Source organism: Macrosteles quadrilineatus, unplaced genomic scaffold (assembly GCF_028750875.1).
Source record: "Macrosteles quadrilineatus isolate MER2022 unplaced genomic scaffold, UCM_ALF_1.0 Scaffold_57__1_contigs__length_777910, whole genome shotgun sequence".
Lineage (NCBI taxonomy): Eukaryota > Metazoa > Arthropoda > Insecta > Hemiptera > Cicadellidae > Macrosteles > Macrosteles quadrilineatus.
The window spans coordinates 587,625-606,945 of record NW_026542650.1 but is presented as its reverse complement, the minus strand read 5'-3'; the positions used below and the strand labels follow the sequence as shown (position 1 = coordinate 606,945).

Below are 19,321 nucleotides of genomic sequence, written 5' to 3'. Positions count from 1 at the left end.
ACAAGCCACTCCCCTCGAGTGGATTCAAGATTTGACCTAGTTTCAAAGGATTTATGTAAGTAGTCAAATCAAACTAAAAAAACTTACACAAGGATCGTTAAAATAATTGCAAGAAAACGTTTTATTGTGTTATTTTGTAGTGTTGGGTTTGCAGAATGACATACTAATTTTGCCAAAAATCGGTGCACGAGAAAACCACTAAAATCACAATTTAAAATGGCAACTTTCTCCAACATTGGACAAATAAAAAAATATGTTTCACATACATTTGTTATGCACATTTTTCGAGATATTGACTTGGGACCACCAACTGTATTTATTTGGTGGTTAGTACTTCATTTTAATAGGGATCACGGTTTTGGCCGCCATCTTGGATCCACCATATTGGACATAGATAATTTTTTTCAATGTAATGATAGTGTTGTGACACATCATTACAAACTACATTTTAACACTAATTTCAATGCCGAAATTCGTTTTTCAATATTTTTTTCATTTAGAAGATATATTCAAACGAAATCTCTCCACCATACATTTCAAGGACGTTTTGTAGTTTGATAATTTTTTTAAGATTAATTTTCTTTGAATGAGTCATGGGCCTTAATTTAACACTAAAATGTATTTATTTCAAAATTTGTCTTTGGTTTAAGACATATATCCCTAAGTATACATAACTACCAATAAGTAATCTTTAGCTAAAATTAAAGTCGATATGTTGGCGAATTATTTTAAGACTATAAGAGTTTTGGGAGTTATTTAGAATTGGGGATATACGTCTTTAACTAAAGACAAATTTCGAAATAAATACATTTTAATGTTAAATTAAGGTCCATGACTCATTTTAAAATTGTCAGATTTTGGTTAATGCTTAATAAAATCAAAGCCAAACATTTATTGAGTAATTTGAGACCAGAAAGAACTTGGTGACGTATTAACAACCTGAGTTATAAATCTTTTAATAAAAATGTATTTCTAAAAAGTTAAATTTAATATTGTTCTGAAGTTCGTAGCTGGTCTTTAACTAGTCTGATTTTAATCTTCAAGAGCTCAAATGAAAGCCCTTACATTGCTGAATATTTTAAGCCTAGAACGAACTACAAGCGTTAATAAGAACTGGAGATATAAGATATATATTTTTTTTAAATTATCAAACTACAAAACGTCCATAAGAAATGTATTGGGGAGATTTTTCGTCTTCTAAATGAAAAAAGATTTTGAAAATGGATTTCGGCATTGAAATCAGTGTTAAAATTTGGTTTGTAATGATGTGTCACAACACTATCATTACATTGACAAAATTATCTATGTCCAATATGGCGTATCCAAGATGGCGACCAAAATCGAGATCCCTATTAAAATGAAGTACTAACCACCCAATAAATACAGGTGGCGGTCCCAAGTCAATATCCCGAAAAATGTGCATAACAAATGCATGTGAAATGTGTTTTTTTTATTTGTCCAATGTTGGGAAAAGCCGCCATTTTAAATTGTGTTTTTAGTGGTTTTCTCATGCACCGATTTTTGGCAATTTTTAGTATGTCATTCTTCAAACCCAACACTACAAAATAAAACCATAAAAAGTTTTCTTGCAATTTGTTTAAGGTCTTATCCTATATTTCTCTGACTAATGCCTCAAAGGGTCAATAAGGTTCAGTAAAATAATTATACAAAAGGGATAAAGGACACACTAATATTGGTACAGCTTGTTTTTCCTCACTATTCTTCCAAAATTTAGTAAAGCAAATCAGAGAGCCATCGTAAACAACGAAAGAAAATTATCAATGGTTTTTGTTCCATTATATTATTGTTTTTTATCCTAATGTTTTTATTATTAATTAAAACGTTTTTATTAGGTCGCTTTCTTGTCCGCTACAAATTTTGCAACCGATTTTATACTAACTTCCCGATGAGCTAGGGACTTGAAACTTGAAACATATCTCACAAATGGAAGACAATGCAAGATTATACAATTTAATTTTCATATTTCCCTTGGGCTACGCCCCATGGGCTTGTTTTTATTAAATCGATTTCTTGCAAATTTTGATACTTCCCGATGAGCTAGAAACTTGAAACATAGGTAGCTCACAAATGGATGACATTGCAATATTATATCATTTAATTTTCATATTTCCTTTCGGGCTACGCCCCATGGGCTTGTTTTTATTAGCTCGCTTTCCTACAAATTTTGATATCAATTTTAAACGATGTTCCCGATAAGCTAGAGACTTGAAATTTGAAACATAGCTCACAAATGCATGACAATGCAATCTTATATATTAAAAAAATTTGGTTTTACTTTTCCGAGTTCGATTGGCTCTTCTACCCGACCGATTTTCATGATTGAGGTCTCAAATTGAAGGTATGCACGCACAGATTTGCCATCAAGCATCGGAATATAGTTATCTATAATCCTACTCGGCTTATACGTAAAAGAAATTTGCTCCCCATGTTATTCTTATGGGTGTTAAATTTGGTTTATCTTTGCCGAGTTCGATTGGCTCTTCTACCCGACCGATTTTCATGATTGAGGTCTCAAATTGAAGGTATGCACGCACAGATTTGCCATCAAGCATCGGCATAAATGTATCTATAATCCCACGCGGATTATACGTAAACGAAATTTGTTCCCCATGTATTTCTTATGGGAGTTAAATTTGGGGTTTCTTTGCCGAGTTCGTTTGGCTCTTCTACCCGACCGATTTTCATGATTGAGGTCTCGAATTGAAGGTATGCACGTACAGATTTGCCATCAAGCATCGGCATAAATGTATCTATAATTCCACGCGATTTCTACGTAAACGAAATTTGCTCCCCATGTATTTCTTATGGGAGTTAAATTTTGTTTCTCTTTGCCGAGTTCGTTTGGCTCATTTACCCGACCGATTTTCATGATTGAGGTCTCGAATTGAAGGTATGCACGCACAGATTTTCCATCAAGCATCGGCAAATATTTATCTATAACCCCACTTGGTTTATACGTAAAAAAAATTTCCTCTCCATGTATTTCTTATAGAAGTTAAATTTTGTTTCTCTTTTCCGAGTTCGTTTTTTTCTTCTAACCGACCGATTTTCAAGATTGAGGTCTCAAATTGAGGGTATGTACGCACAGATGTCCCATCAAGCATTGGAATATATGTAGCTACAGTCCAAACCCGAATCATACGTAAAATAAATTTGCTCTATTGGTAGTTAAATTTAGTTTTTCATTTCCCAGTTCGTTTGGCTCTTCTACTCGACCAATTTTCATGGTTGAATTTTCAAATTGAAGTTATGCATGTCCAGATTTCACAACAAGCATCGGTTTAAGATACAATATACAAAATACAAAAAATGCTCTAATGTGTGTCAACCGGCTACTGAAAGATATAATGGATAACGATGTGCCATTTGGTGGGAAAATCATTATCTTAGGTGGAGATTTCCGGCAAGTGTTGCCGGTTGTGCCTCATTCATCTAGAGCCTCTACTGTTCAGAATTCAATTAAGTTTTCATACCTATGGCCACTATTCAAAATTTTTAAATTAACAAAAAATATGAGGGCTAAAACTAATGAGTTAGATTTTGCTAACTTTTTGCTCGAAATTGGCAATGGGGAATACCCAACAATTGATGACAAATCTGTGGACTTACCCCCACCACTTATCTCTGATTCAGACATAGTTTCAGAAATTTATGGAAAAAACCTACATTAGCACCAAAGAATGAGCATTGTGAGGAAATCAATAAAAGAGTTTTAGACCTCATCCCAGGCTCAAGCAAAACGTATATAAGTGTGAATAAACTAATTACAGATGATGACAGTGAACTATTGCAATTTCCTATTGAATTCCTCAACAGCCTTGAGATGACTGGTTTGCCTTCTCACAAATTAGTCTTAAAGGAAGGTGCCATTGTGATGTTATTAAAAAATTTAAACTATACAGCAGGTCTTCTAAACGGAACAAGACTTATTGTCAAGAAAATGTATGAAAACAGTTTAGACTTAGAAATCATAACTGGCACAAATATTGGACAACGTGCACTATTACCCCGCATTGATCTCTCTCCATCAGATTCTACAGTACCATTTTCTTTCAAACGAAGACAATTCCCCATAAAGGTTGCGTTCTGCATGACCATCAACAAGGCGCAGGGCCAAACGATTGATCGAGTTGGTGTGTACTTGCCTGAACCAGTATTTAGTCACGGTCAGTTGTACGTCGCCTTATCGAGAGGGAAATCTTTCGATACTGTAAAAGTAGAAACTAAATCAAAAGGTGGACGAACAGCAAACATTGTTTGGAAGGAAGTATTATAAAAGTCGTAATATTAATAAAGATTACCAGATGGAGGGAACTACTCCTGAGAATATGCGTACATGCAATTCTACCGACAGAGATGTCTATTTTACAAGAAATATTGTTGTTAATAAAACATTCTTAATAAAGCCTCATTCACGCTGTGTTACATATGAGTTAACAAATGTACGTGCTTTCTCTGTATGTGCTTTTAGTAAGTGTGTGGATATTGTTCTGGATTAATTGATTTTCAAAACGGAAAAAATACATCGGGACGATTTTCTCTGTGTTATATGGAATGTGTTATACTTTAATTTGGTCATAAGGCGAAATTAATCCAGCAGCCCTATAAGAGTTTAATTAAAGTTGTACCGCCCTTATTAAGTTTAGTATTTTATTTTGTATTATTAATTTCAATGCTGCGGAGCAGCACGGGTCATCTAGTATTATATCATTTAATTTTAATGTTTCCCTTGGGCTACGCCCCATGGGCTGGGCTTCCAAATTGTTCATGTTTATATTTTGAAAGGATGTAAATATATCAACTAATTTAAGTCAGCTGTAAATACTTAAATTTGACAGTTCGAAGAGCAGAGGTTAAGAGGTACAGGTTATGCTCCCAAGAGATTCTTTATACAAACAAACATTTCAAAATAAAGATAAACAATCTGATTGCAGGTATCAAGGTGTTGGTAAATAATGTCAATTTTTGTTTTATTCTATAAAGTAAACAATAAATATTTCGAGTGAATGCATTGCAGAGAAATTCCATTACAAACTATAGTTAAATTATTATATATTGTGAGTTTTCGGATTAACAAACTATAAACATGTAATAATATCAATTATTTGTGAATATTGCATGATAACTCATATTATGGTCAAGGAGACAGTCACCCAACGCAAGCGACGCCTAGAGAAGGAAAAGAAAAAAAGACTAGTTAAGCTTCAACAGGAATCGGAGGTTTGTAAATCGGCAAGACTACTATGTCAGCGTCAGGCCTATGCTCAATCCACGGCTTATTGGAAGGAGACAGCCTCCCAACGCAAGCTACGGCTAGAGAAGGAGAAGAAAAAAAGACAAGTTAAGCTTCAACATGAATCGAAGACTTGTAAATCGGCAAGATTAGCCAAATGGCGTACGCCAACTACGCAGGTTTGTAAATCGGCAAGACTACTACGTCAGCGTCAGGCCTATGCTCAACGGGAAATTGATTTCCGTCTAACCAAAAACACTTTTTGTGACAAGTGTTGTGGTATCTGGAAGAAAAAGTGCTACCCTAATCAGGTTATGAAACAATGTCCTATTTCACCGGAGACATACTTGCCACCGGAACTTTCTGCTAAAAAAGTGTTGCTTGCCTGCCATCGATGCAATACGCACTTGAGGAGCTCAATGCCATCCACGGCTTATTGGAAGGAGAAAGCCACCCAACGCAAGCGACGGCTAGAGAAGGAGAAGAAAAAAAGAGAAGTTAAGCTTCAACATGAATCGAAGACTTGTAAATCTGCAAGATTAGCAAAATGGCGTAAGCGAACTGCACAAGTACCTACCCAAACATGCTAATGTCGGACGCGAGAATGCCAATGAACTATTGGTCCAAGCGAGATCGGTTGAGAATACCGAAGCGCATATTACTCGACTAGAATCGGATCGTTTGAGACATTCTGAATCAAGAGCTAGAGAGACAAGTCAGGAACGTGAAGCAAGACTACTACGTCAGCGTCAGGCCTACGCTCAACGGGAAGTTGATTTCCATCTAACCATAAACACTTTTTGCGACAAGTGCTGTGATATCTGCCAGAAAAAGTGCTACCCTAATCAGGTCGTAAAATTTTGTTCCATTTCACCGAAGCCATACCTGCCACCGGAACTTTCCTCTAAAAATTAGTTGCTTGTCTGCCATAGATGCAATACGCACTTGAGGAGCTCAAAGAGATGCTCCATCCAAGGCGTATTGGAATAACTTACTTCCAGGTGATATCCCGACTGAAATTTTGGTACTAACTGAACCAGAACAACGTTTGCTTCAGCGCATCATTCCGTACCTCAAAGTGATAAAATTTCCCGGCAGGTTTGGTCAATATGGTTTTCAAAGGGCATGCAACTTTATTTGCTCTTGATATCTTTGAAGTCAGTGAAAAGCTGCCTGAAATGCTTCCTCGGTCGAGCACAGATACAGGAATTGTTTTAGTGAGTGAAACTCTGGAGAACCTTAATGTATCCAGAGATTATACCATTTCACCAGATCGTGTATGCACACACATTAAAACTAAAAAGTATAAAATAATTTATAAATAAAAAACTTTTTTAAACAAAACGTTTTAAAACGCCCTAAAAAGTAGAAAATAATTTATAAATATGTTGAGAGAGTATAAATACTTGTACGATTTAAAACGAAAAACGTTGGGTGCATGCAATTAATTATTGATAATAATACATTAGTTCAGTAGGTGAAGGTAATTGTAAACTATCTATTGCATGCACCCACGTTTTTCGTTTTAAATCGTACAAGTATTTATACTCTCTCAACATATTTATAAATTATTTTCTACTTTTTAGGGCGTTTTAAAACGTTTTGTTTAAAAAAGTTTTTTATTTATAAATTATTTATACCAATGCAAACTGTTACTGTTACCAGCTTCCCCAAAAACCTGTCCATAGATGTTGATTAAAGCAATTGTTGCACACTTTTATAAAGGAATAGAAAACACTACTTACCGAATTTCCTAGATATCTTGTTCGGCAGCTGCCAGGTGCCGCGGAAGGATCCCCAAGGGTTCTGAGGAGGTCTTTGTACACCAGGCAGTAGATGTCCGCGGTCGTTGACGATGATCTTTGTGGTGGTCTTGCGTGCGCGAGGTCTCTGAGGCAACCACGACGGTACCTCCCAGTTGCCGAGGCGAGTCGGTCGGAACTCTCGCTCTAGCTGTGGACAGATGGTAAACTGAAGTTGATAAAACAAAATCCATCCTTCGTGTTAGTTGTTAAACAGGTCTCCATCAAAAGGATGCATCCTTCGTGATGTTAGGTTTATCGTTGAAATTGTAATACATGGTGCTGACCTAAGAAACGGCTGATCTTAACAAAGCTATATACAAAGGCAAAGCATTCCACCTAGTCAACTTGGACACATATTTCTGTCCCCACCCTATCTTTCTTTACTTCGTGTAAAGCTTTTTGGATTCGTTTAACAAATGGACTAAACTGAAACCACCATTTTGATCAGATAACAAAATGATTTAATCTGCATACCGTTGGTGCGGTAGAGATAGTTTCATCATCGCCAGAATAAAAATACAATACCAAATAAGTTTCATTTTTTACATGCTTTCAATATCGTGTAGTTTTATTATGTGCGTCTAAAAGTATTTTGTAACAGAATCAATTTATAACCGTCCTAGTATATGCCTAAAAGATAAAAGAGGCAATCAGGCAATATTAGTAGTAATTTAATTGCATATTTGAACATAACAATAAGCTAGAACAGTGAGTACTCAGTAGGCCAGGCCTATGACGAGGCAGGGATGACAGCCACGATGGCTCGACGATCACGGAACGTTTCATGACCAGGAACAGTTTCAGATACAACCTATTATTCAATTACAACCGATATCCCCGGTTTGGAACTGCCGTTGCGATTTGTGCCGTCAGTCTGTTGTGATTTGTATAACCAGTTGCGTAAACATTGACCCACAATGCCGACTGCCGATCATTCCCTCGGTCTACCAACGGAAGTTTCATGCTCAGAGTTGATACAATTAATTTAGTTTGGTCGATAAAACATCAAGACTATCACTATCACTGCGAATTATTGTTTTTTTAATGTTTGGTTCTACAATTCACTTCAAGAAATCATGGTGGACATACTGACATGTACATCATACATATTGGATCAGTTGTTTAAGTTTGTTCAAAATAAAAAATAAAACATAGTTTGCTAGCTGAGTCATATTTATTTGAGCTATTGTCAAAAATCCTCTATCCTCTACTAGTTGTTGATACTATGAAAGGTACACTCTTAACGTTAGTGGCGGCTGCTGAACTGAAACCTAAAATTTTTGAATTTGACATTACCTTGATCCTATCAAAATTATCTTTCAGTCGAAAGAATAATCAAGAAAATCCGTCAAGTTGTTGATTGAGACCACCAGGATTCCTATGTCTAAACATTCCTATAATACACGTGGATGAGTATTTCTGCCCTGAGATTCTGAATGACATACTTGACGGATTTTTTGATTATTCTTTTGGCCGGAAAATGAAGTTTGGGAAATTTTATGTTGATGTCATTATTTTAATATTGGATTTTAGCTCCGCAGCTGCCCCTAACATTTTTTTCAAGTTTTTACTATGATGCAGTGTGGTCGAATAGCTGAAACTATTCAGCATGTGACACACATAGGCCTATATTCAGCATTTTGATAAAAGAATAATTTAATAACCTTATCATATATTTCTTACATGATAAAATAAGGTTCTTATTTAAATTATCCTAAGTGAAGCAGCCGACTTTAACAAAACTTTTGTTATATTAGGCCTATATAGCTAAGAATCCGTTCCGTCAAGAGGTCGATTTAGAATGTTGTAATATCATATGATTACCATCTATTCAAACGAAACAGGGTTTTTTATTTCACGATCCTGAATCAACCACTTGGCGGATATTCATGATTTTTGTGTTGAAAGAAAGATCATTTTGAGAACTAGGGAATGTCGAAGCCATAATTTTAGTTTAGGGTTTCAGTTTTTTAGAAATTAAGTTTTAAATTTTTAAAAAGTCTAGCAGCCGACGCTAGCAATTTAAAGTATTTTCAATGCTGGCTTCACTAACAGCTGGTTTATAACTGTCATTGAAATGTTTATGTTACGAGTTGTTTGTTTACAAAAATATTGTTCGTTAGTGTTTGCCTACATTCTATTTCACTTTAAAATGTAGGTAGTTTTCCCCTACCGTGAAGGATCTCCGTTATCAGGAAATGTGTTATTTTGAACTAAACATCTCATACACTTGTGTTTACTCAAGTTTTGTCGTAAATGCAATCTGTGTAAGTATTTAGTTTATGCATTGCAAATTTCAACTCATATTTGGGAAATATTTTTTCAGCAGTTTATCGCTTAATTGTTTAATATATAAGTGGTTTACGTGTTGATACTTCTTTTTCTATATGTTTGAATGTGAGTATGTCGGCATACTAAAATTTTGGTTAGTAATGAAAGCGTCAATCGGTGTAGTAGGTCTCTAAAAAGCTGTCAAATAAACTGCAGCAGAAACCAAAGTCGACTCATACCATACCAACTATCCCCGTAGTACTGATGATTCAGAAACTTGGGCACTGATCAAAGAACCGAAAAACCTTAATGCTGGGTTAGATAATAAAGTGCAGAGAAAATATACAGACCAGTTCAAGATAACGGCCCGGAGGTCGAAATAAAAAAGAACAGAGAGCTAAGAGAAATGTGTTAACACCCAAATATAGGGATGCTTTCCAGGAGTAGGTAAAGCTTGGATGGAAAGGCTTTGCATAAACTTTTAAAAAGTATATTCCAAGGAGTACCACACGATAGACGGGAAATGTCAAGTTATGAAATGCATATTCAGGCTGGGATCTAAATTTTGAAGAGGCAGGTGATAGAAGAGAATCCTCATAAAAGTTTCAGTGGTCACGGAGGTAAGATAAGGTACGGTAAGTACATAAGTAGTACAGTATGCAATTAGAGGTGGCATGTAGCTACTCTACTCAAAACCAGTGTGAATCGGTCGCCAATCTCACTTCAAGATTTTTCAAATCGACACAAATGCTCTTTTATGGTAAAATTATCGGATTTAAAATGCATATCGCCATATATTTTAGGTCTATATTCGAATGGAATAAATAGGTGGTCACGTAACATTTGTTTATAAGGTGATCTTCCCCATTAAAAGTGCCAGAATTTGTGTCTATGCGTGTAAACTAGATGTTCTGAATTACAGTATTCCGTTTTAGATGACAACTCGATTCCCGTACGTAGGACGGGCCACCAGCTCGTTCCTATTATAAATAATTTTACTAAAAATAACTTTAATATATTTCTAAATAAACAGTTTATGCCAATTTTATTCAATTTTTATCATTTAAAAATTGATAACAGCATGCATTAAGTATGTATACGAAGTAAATAAAACCCCTCAAAACTAATAGCCGTGAAGCGTTAATGTAATGCACAGATTCTGAATAAATTGATTTTTTTACCAGCGAGCCCCTGATTCAATAGACCATACAGAGTCTATGATAGTGGAAGGGTGCATCTATCAAGGGGAGGCGACAGCGTGTAAAATGTAATCCCTTGTTGATTAATGCGCGCCGCCCCTAATTGTTAAGCCTTTGCCACTAAACTTGGCCTAATTAACCCGCCCACCAGCCCCTGAAATCCCCCTAAACACAAAACAGCCCCTTCCAAACATTGCCACTTGTTTCTTATAGAACGCTGAAGGGTTGAGTGTCCGAGTGCCCGTGACCTGGGTAGTTCTGTTACTATAAATTTTGAAATAATTCAAGTGAAGAACTCCACTGAAACTATTGCTATTCGTCTAGCTTAGAAGGTAGGCTCTGCGCTCTCACAGATAAGATTTTATTTGTTGAATCTGGTATTCGGGAGGTTATCATACTGGTGAAAATACTGACCAACGTGTCAGATGTTGCAGCAAAAAACTACAGTACAATTTAATTGACTGTTGCCTGTGAGCAATAACTAGCAATAAACCCACCTTTAGGTGCTAAGTCCAATTCCAACCAATAATTTGAACCCATAATGGGGGTTTGGATATAAACATGTTAACATTGGCTTTCAATGCTACAATAGTAATGCAAAGTATATTTTGAAACTTTTTTCATATAAAACGATAACGATAAAGTATTGCATCTTAAAGAGAGAACACATAAGCTAAAATAATAATTACTGGCACCACTTCTTCGAGGTTAACAGGTTCATAATCTCCTTACACAAATCCCATAACACGTCCGCGGGGCGCAGCGCTCATCCCCCTAGCCACTTGCAGCTCCACTTACAACTGCTAATTCAATCAAACACATCCGCGTAAAAAGCGATCCGAATTGGCGGGAATCGATTCCGCGCCAATTACACGGGTAAAGTTGTTTTGGAGGGGCGAGAGCCATTGGGCAGATGGTCTCAGAGGCGTTAGGGGGTTTTAACGAGCCGCTCATGGAAATGCGAAGCTTAATTGTTACCAAACATCCAAGATGATCCTGGTTGAAAAATTGGCGCGGCACCTGACACGGTGATATATCATAGACGGGGTTGGATGGGCGGATTTGTTGAGTAAACAAGGGCTCGACGGGGGTGTGTTTTGTAAGGGATCAATGACAACAGTAACCTCTCGTGAAATAAATTTGAGATGCGTCCGGAGCCATGTGTGCAGTATGCATTCTGTTTTGTAGTAGAAGAGAATTAAATTTGCTACAGTAAAATGTACGTAAATATACCAAAACCATGCGCATTCTCGTACGATACTCATATCGTGCAAGATTCTTTGCACGTTCTGTATAAACTCAAGGTGGAAGAAATTTTAAATTGGTATAAGTTAGGTTGGTACTTTCCTGTTAAAGGGAACATTCAGATGTTTTTTTCTCGATATATCGATATTAACAAATTGAAACATATCAGCTGACAACTATGGTAAATATTGTTCAGTATCAACAAACAATGATAAAATGAAGCTTTCTAAAAAAAATAACCTAACATAACAACCAAACTTGCTGTGTAACATTTAAAAATTCCGTGTTTACCTTGTCTTTTTTTATATCAAAAGGAATTCTTAAATAGTACAACAAGTTTGGTTGGTTATGTTAGGTTAGCTTAGAACAGTTTCATTTCTTAATCCATATAATAGTCTATTTTAGTCTAAACAAGATCAGTTGTCAATTTGTAATGGATCGGAAAACAAAAATCTGAACAATGATAAAACAATATTCCAGTGATTAAAACGAGTGTGATATATCGAGAAAAAAATCATCGATAATAATGAATGTTCCCTTTAACAGGAAAGTACCGTTAGGGTAAAATTAAACGTGATTTAACATAAAAATCTAATAAATTGGACAGTTTTAATACATTCTCTACAAAGGGGTGTGTGTGTTTTCTCAAATACCTATTTACTGGTTTTAATTTTAAATTTATATCAGACATTCATAATAGTACAGAACACATGGTTAAAATCTACTGAATTTGGTTTTGGTGACTTCAGTTACTTCTTGTGGAAACTAGCGAACATTATTTTCCAATAAAACAATATTGCTCGAACATGAAAGCAAAGTTGAAATATATCCTGTTTTTACTGTTAAACAAGAAAATCTACTAAGCTAAATTAATGTCATTAGCTCAACTAGCCACATATAGCCTACTCTCTAGAGATGACAGATCACCTTTTGGTTTTACAAGTAATTATCGGCAATTATAATTTTTAAACAATTAGTGCTTTCCATTTGATTACACGAAAACATTGTCCCAAAGCACAATAATTGCACTGAATCAAAGATATATACTCGGTAATCAAAACATAAAGAGATATCAATATAAACAGATTTACTATTATTTATCTTAGTTGTTTGCTGAACTGAGCAATGATAAGATTACGTCATGGCTATTTCTGTTCGGCGGTATATTTTTATACTTTCTCAGCTATTTTTGCAGATTATACACATGCGATTGCATGCAGTTGTGACGTCAGCGAATTTCAACTTACTCTGTTGTCACCCACCCACCAAAGAGAGGCAAAATAATCAACTATTCGACTAAAAAATAGTATGTTGTTGACAGTAGAACTGGTCTTAACAGTTTAGTCGATTCAAGATTAACATTTTTTTTTAATACCGGGTAATAGCGTACAACAGTTATTAAGTCATAAATTGAAAAATATTAATGCTTAATGATGTTGCTAAACGCTATAACAAGAAATACAAACAAAACAACACATAGAATTTTACAATATGACGATAATTCGAATCGCACCGTCCAAAGTCAATATTATATCAGTAATAAGTGTTTTATCGTTTAATTTTACTCGTCCTTATTGTTACGAGATGCCAAAGAGCAGATCACAACTTAAAAATCAATCCTAAAATAATATAACAAACATTAGAACACTCAATCGTTGCCAAACATAAAACACATCAGACTCTATATATTTTACAGGAGGATGAGAAATGTTGATTTCACTAATAAAAGTACACATTTAATAAAGAGAAACAGAAAGGAGGATTGTGAGTTCATAATTCCCTACGTAGACAACACAAATTACCCAATTAAACTTAATAAAATGATAACACATGAAAGCATAAGATAATATGTTAACACCACTTCCCCCGAATATTAGAACAGAAACGGTATGGATCATAATATAAACAAGCTATGTCATTGGACTGACAGTAAATTACTTTTTCACCACACTATCATGTTTTTGGCTGTATTACATACGTTAATTGGTGGCCGAAAGTTACGTTTTGCTGGCGATGCCAGCTGTCCATAATTTGGGGACCGAGCAGGTTTTTACAGGCCGGGGCCGCAAAATCAGCTGTCCGCTTACTTACTTAAAACATGAATGCATTTTAAATACATAATCAAAATCCATAGCATTTCAATAGAATTGTGTTATTGTCACCGTTGCCTAGCAACTATATATTTATATTTTTGCTGATTCCTCAAATTATTTCTTCACATAACCTTAAAGTTGTAGTTGTGTTGACTATCAGTGTGCATTATTATTGTGGTGAATAGTGGTAATAGGGTATAGTGTGGTGAAAAATAGCGTTCGTACCACGGACCGAAATGGTTTTGCGGCTCTCGATCGATTTAAGTTCTCGACTTCGTCTCGAACTTAAAAACTATCTCGAGCCGGCAAAACCTCATTTTCGGCCCTAGGTACGAAATATACTATTTCACCACACTATGATGTTTTTGGCTGTATTACATACATTAATTGGTGGCTGAAAGTTACGTTTTGCTGGCCATGCCAGCTGTCATCGTAATTTGGGGACCGAGCAGGTTTTTACAGGCCGGGGCCGCAAAATCAGCTGTCCGCTTATGAATGCATTTTAAATACACAATCAAAATCCATAGCATTGCAATAGAATTGTGTTATTGTCACCGTTGCCTAGCAACTATTTATTTTATTTTTGCTGATTCCTCAAATTATTTCTTCACATAACCTTAAAGTTGTAGTTGTGTTGACTATCAGTGTGCATTATTATAGTGGTGAATAGTGGTAATAGGGTATAGTGTGGTGAAAAATAGCGTTCGTACCACGGACCGAAATGGTTTTGCAGCTCTCGATCGATTTAAGTTCTCGACTTCGTCTCGAACTTAAAACTATCTCGAGCCGGCAAAACCTCATTTTCGGCCCTAGGTACGAAATATACTATATTGGAACTGTTCAAACTATATTTTGAATGTTATTAGTACAGGATTCGGGCCAGTTAGTCGTTTGTTTGTGTTTAAGATTCATATACCGTTTCTGTTCTAATATTCATGCCTCCTCCTTTATAATTATTGTGTTTCGGCACATTGCGCAGCATCAGATGTTTAAAATGTATTTTTGATAATGCACACGTCATCTAGTTGAATTTTTTAAGTTTTTTGTGTTCTTGTTTTGCAGTTATATGGCCCAAGTACCACTTAGTTGATAGTTGATAATTGATGTATTCTTCTCTACTTAATCTGCTATCTTAAAATTGTGTTTATTCCGAATTATTGGAGTCCCACTTACTGACATTCACTTATTTGTAATGTCGGAATGATTACCTTTTTTCTAAAATCGAATAAATGCCACCATTATTCAAACAAACAGTAGCTGAATAACCAAATCAACAGTGCCACGTGCAGCTGTCAACGCCGTGCGACGATCACGTGCTATAGCGGCGTGTCACGTGACGTGTCCTGGAAGGGTTCATCATTCCATCATAAGTGATGTATGACGTCCCAGCTGATTGTGGTGAAAATAATCTGCCAGCTGTGGCGAGATACAAGTCAATGTTGGTAGCATTGATTAAACATACTTCCTTGTCGATTTGGCAACCATATGGACCAGCAGAAGACGATATTTGCCCCTTTTACACAGGAGATTAGGTTTTTTCTAACCACCGGTGTAAACGTGGTTTTGACTATCTATTGTCAACAAGTGTTGATCTCAAATGTAATAATACTCTATGATCAGTTGTCGACTTCGTGTGGAAAACCAAATTCATGTTGTGAACACTGAAAAACGTTTGTTATATTGCCATTGATTTTTCTAGGTGTTTTTTATTATTGTCAATATTAATATATGTGTATAAACTTCGGAGGTGTAACAGTTCAACATTGTGTTGAACATAGAAGTGGATTTCTTTTTAGAATTCTGCTTAGAATGGGTCTGATAATTTAGGTCGGCCACCGTTTACTGTGTTTGCAAAAACGTTTTCCTTCTCCCTATTAAATTAGATGACCTTTGCCGTTTTCTTTTCCGGACCAATGCTTTGTTTATATCTACTGTATTTAGTCAATACATTCATGACTTTAAGTGGAAACAAAATTGTTTTGATGGTTTAATGGTCATGTATAGATTTCACAATAATTACAAAAAATACAAAAATATCCAATTCAACTATCAGTTCAATTTCAATTTACGAGTATGAATTCAATTTCTGTGATAGTCTAGAAAACGATATACTTAATCCATAAGAAACACACGTGTTGAAAATTCAAGAACTACAATGTTGATTGCAAAAATTAAATAAAAACAAACTATTGCAATTAAAGTGACTTATAAACAGAACAATGAAAATAATCAACGACGACTAACAATAAATGAGAGGCAAACTGAACAGAAATAACAAAGATAAATCATGTAATTGAATCAACAACAAAAACTTACAACAAATAGTAACAGAACATCCTGCATGATTGAGCACATCATGGCATCAATGACTATGGTTTTAAAACTAAAATGTATTTGATAGTTGATGGTCCTCACGAGAAACCGTCAATGAGGAACTAACCCTGAGTACGACATATATTTCCCAAATTGTAAAATAATCAAAATAATAAGAATGCTGTAGTAGTAAAAATACAAAAAAATTATCATGTTTCATGAACAAAGCTACAAAATGCACAATTTACACACATTGTGTGGCTTGTAGCCCTAATATTCACGTGTAAACTCACAGTCAGTTCGATAGTGCAGGCAGGTACTTTAATGTTTAATATTATCCCCTTTCTTGCCACTGCACGCCTCTCGCCATGCTTGTTTGTTTTCCAATATTAATCTGTCTAGTCCCACAATGCACCGGGGCCATTTCAACAATGCCTCAACTACCTACGTCAGAGACCCTTACAAATTACAATTGAAGCGATCTAGATAGGGTCTTGAATATTGAAAAATGCATTTTCAATCAAAATAATCATGCTCCACCTCTTACTGTAGAATATTATATGTGAATATTATATATGTACTGTGACTGTGTAATGTTTTTTGTATTTTTAGCTAAGTGTAATATACAATAACTTTTCGATTTATTAGGAACTTTCGTTTCATTTGTTTTTGACAAGGGTGTTATGTAAAGTTGTGCGAGCACAGTAGGCTTACATAACGTTATTTATTGTAAATCATTGTTGGTTCCAGAGTAGAGGATCGAACCAGCAACCTTTAGCCTTGAAGGCGAACTCTATATCCACTTGGCTACCCAGTAATCCACAAGTTAATTTTAACATGAATTATAAACTAACAACACACAGAGTATGAGTGTGGAACCATTGACTATGTCTACCCTGCGTGCATGTTATATGGATAGGAGGAGGGCAAACCCAACAGCCCATCTATAGGCAGGCACGCACTGTCATGCAGCCTTCCTGTCCTATAAACAATCGATATATCGAGGGATTAAAAGTGATGTGATGTTGCAAAGCTAACATTGACCTGTTGACGCGAACTGCAAAGTTGCGTGCACTGAACGATTTGCCTCATTAAAGAGTTGGGCTTCCAAGATGTTGACTTGGTTAGTCATTTTAAAAAGTGCGAAACACAATGGCTTAGTTTGTATGGTGCAATACACGGAGATAATGGTAAAAATGGTAATATTTATTAATCATTCGCATTCGTTTCGTTTTAGGACGATTGTAAGCGACATTTTCTATACCCGTATAATAATGTGTTGAGGTTTGATATATTTTCCATAAATATATGTTTTCGTTCATTAACTAAAACCGATGAGTAGTTTAGATTTTGAATTCCTACCAAAAGACTTAACAGTTTTATCATTGTATATTGAGTGTGTATATTGTATTGTGTATACAAAACTGGGACGGGTGGCGTCGTCCTGTAATCCAGCTACTATAGGAGGTACGAATTGTGGATATTTATAGGCATGCTCTGTGGATGCGATACTCCCTGGTGTGGATTAACGTCCGCACGAGTGAGTACTACGACTATCCGCAGTACTATCCTGAAAATTAGACCAATTCGTATATAAAGGCAAAATATGGTTCGGATTCCACTGTAAACTGTAGGTCCCTTAGGTGCCATTAGCTGTATGGGCTATTAATTAACAGCTGTGTCTAAGGAATAAGTCGGCCTTAGTCACTTAACAGACTTCAAGATCACGCCACTCATCATACACTCATTACCATTCATACTTGGCTTAAAATACCTACTTTGTATGGTCGCCATTTCATTGAAAAGTATTAAAGTATTGTAATGTACAATTGTATATTGTGTATATATTGTATTTTGCTGGTAAACGAATGTAGAAGGACCGAAACACAATGTTACAACACCTACAGAAATGAATTTCCCAGACAGCTAAAGTAGGCTACTTTTCCTACAGTTACCTACCTAACAAAGCGGACTTTTTTGCACTGATTATAGCACGCAAAGTAGCTAATTGCCGCACTCACTTACTTTTGTCGCAATAATTTTAATTTGAGCTTGTTTGTGATTTTTGTGTTATATCGGGCATAAAAACCAACAAAAAATAAAAATTTGGAGGTTGATTTTGAATTATTATCCCTAAATCATTATACTAGTTGGTCATGACAAATGCGTATTACAATTCATATAACAAAGAATATGTATAGTCTGAATCAGTATTTTAACCATATTTTGTCCATCTTATGTTGTACATACATTATGCGTAAAAATTACCATGCAATTAATTAACGTTTATATACAATCAATCGGGGTTATGTAGTTGTTAAAATACTTTGGTGATAGGCCTAATCATTGTTGACTTAGGGTAGCCTACTGACAGGAGAAAGAATGATTAATTTTCGTTTAAACTTACTTCTTCAAATCCAACTTCAATATCCGCAGGTGCTAGTAATTCATTAAAAAATAATTATAAATTATAAAAATAGGGCTCTTTTAATAAATTTTCTAAAGTTTAATAGGAAATCCGATATTCTTATTCAGTAACAAATCCACACAGATCATCTCAATCCATTAATATTCAGCTTAAAAAAATGGGCCATCGATTAAACTATTTGTGACACAATAAGCTAGCTAATTGCTAACAGAAAATAAGACTTAATGTAATCTCACTACATTTTACACCTATCCTGCATTTTGCTCAAAACGCGTCGTTGTCAATAAGTATTGAATGAAGGCTTGACAGGTGTTATTTTGTTAGGTTACATTTTACTCATTGTTCACATTCACCCATAATACTCTCACACTAACAACAATAACGTCAATAACTATATGAAACTTAAAGTCATCTTACTATTTTTCTATTTTACCCTCACCCGGCAAATTCAGCTTAAAACGTGCACCCAAATGTTCTTCGCTGTGCTATCATTGATTCAATCATAGTAAATCAGTTAGGCTACAAGCACTTATTACTCACACACAACCGTAACTTCACGCATAATCATACATAAACAGCAATATTCGAAACTCTCTACACTTAACCTCTCTAAGTTACCTGGTTGGCGTAAAAGTTGCGAGACATTCTTGGAAAACTTCAGAAAAGTCGCGAAATTCAACCACACAACGTAATCACCTATCTGCCGATGTTTA

At 35.4% G+C, this 19,321-nt stretch overlaps 1 protein-coding gene across 1 annotated transcript in view; it reads right to left on the bottom strand.

The window, feature by feature from the left end:
* LOC128981904 (uncharacterized) overlaps nucleotides 1–19,321 on the bottom strand; it is a 25,085-nt gene extending 5,764 nt beyond the window's left edge. The window contains exons 1-2 of the mRNA XM_054400895.1: nucleotides 19,227–19,321; nucleotides 7,000–7,207 (exon numbers count right to left, since the gene is read on the bottom strand). Of these exons, the coding sequence (XP_054256870.1) occupies nucleotides 7,000–7,207; nucleotides 19,227–19,253 (235 nt within the window). The 5' untranslated portion in view covers nucleotides 19,254–19,321. The remainder of the gene's footprint in view (nucleotides 1–6,999; nucleotides 7,208–19,226) is intronic.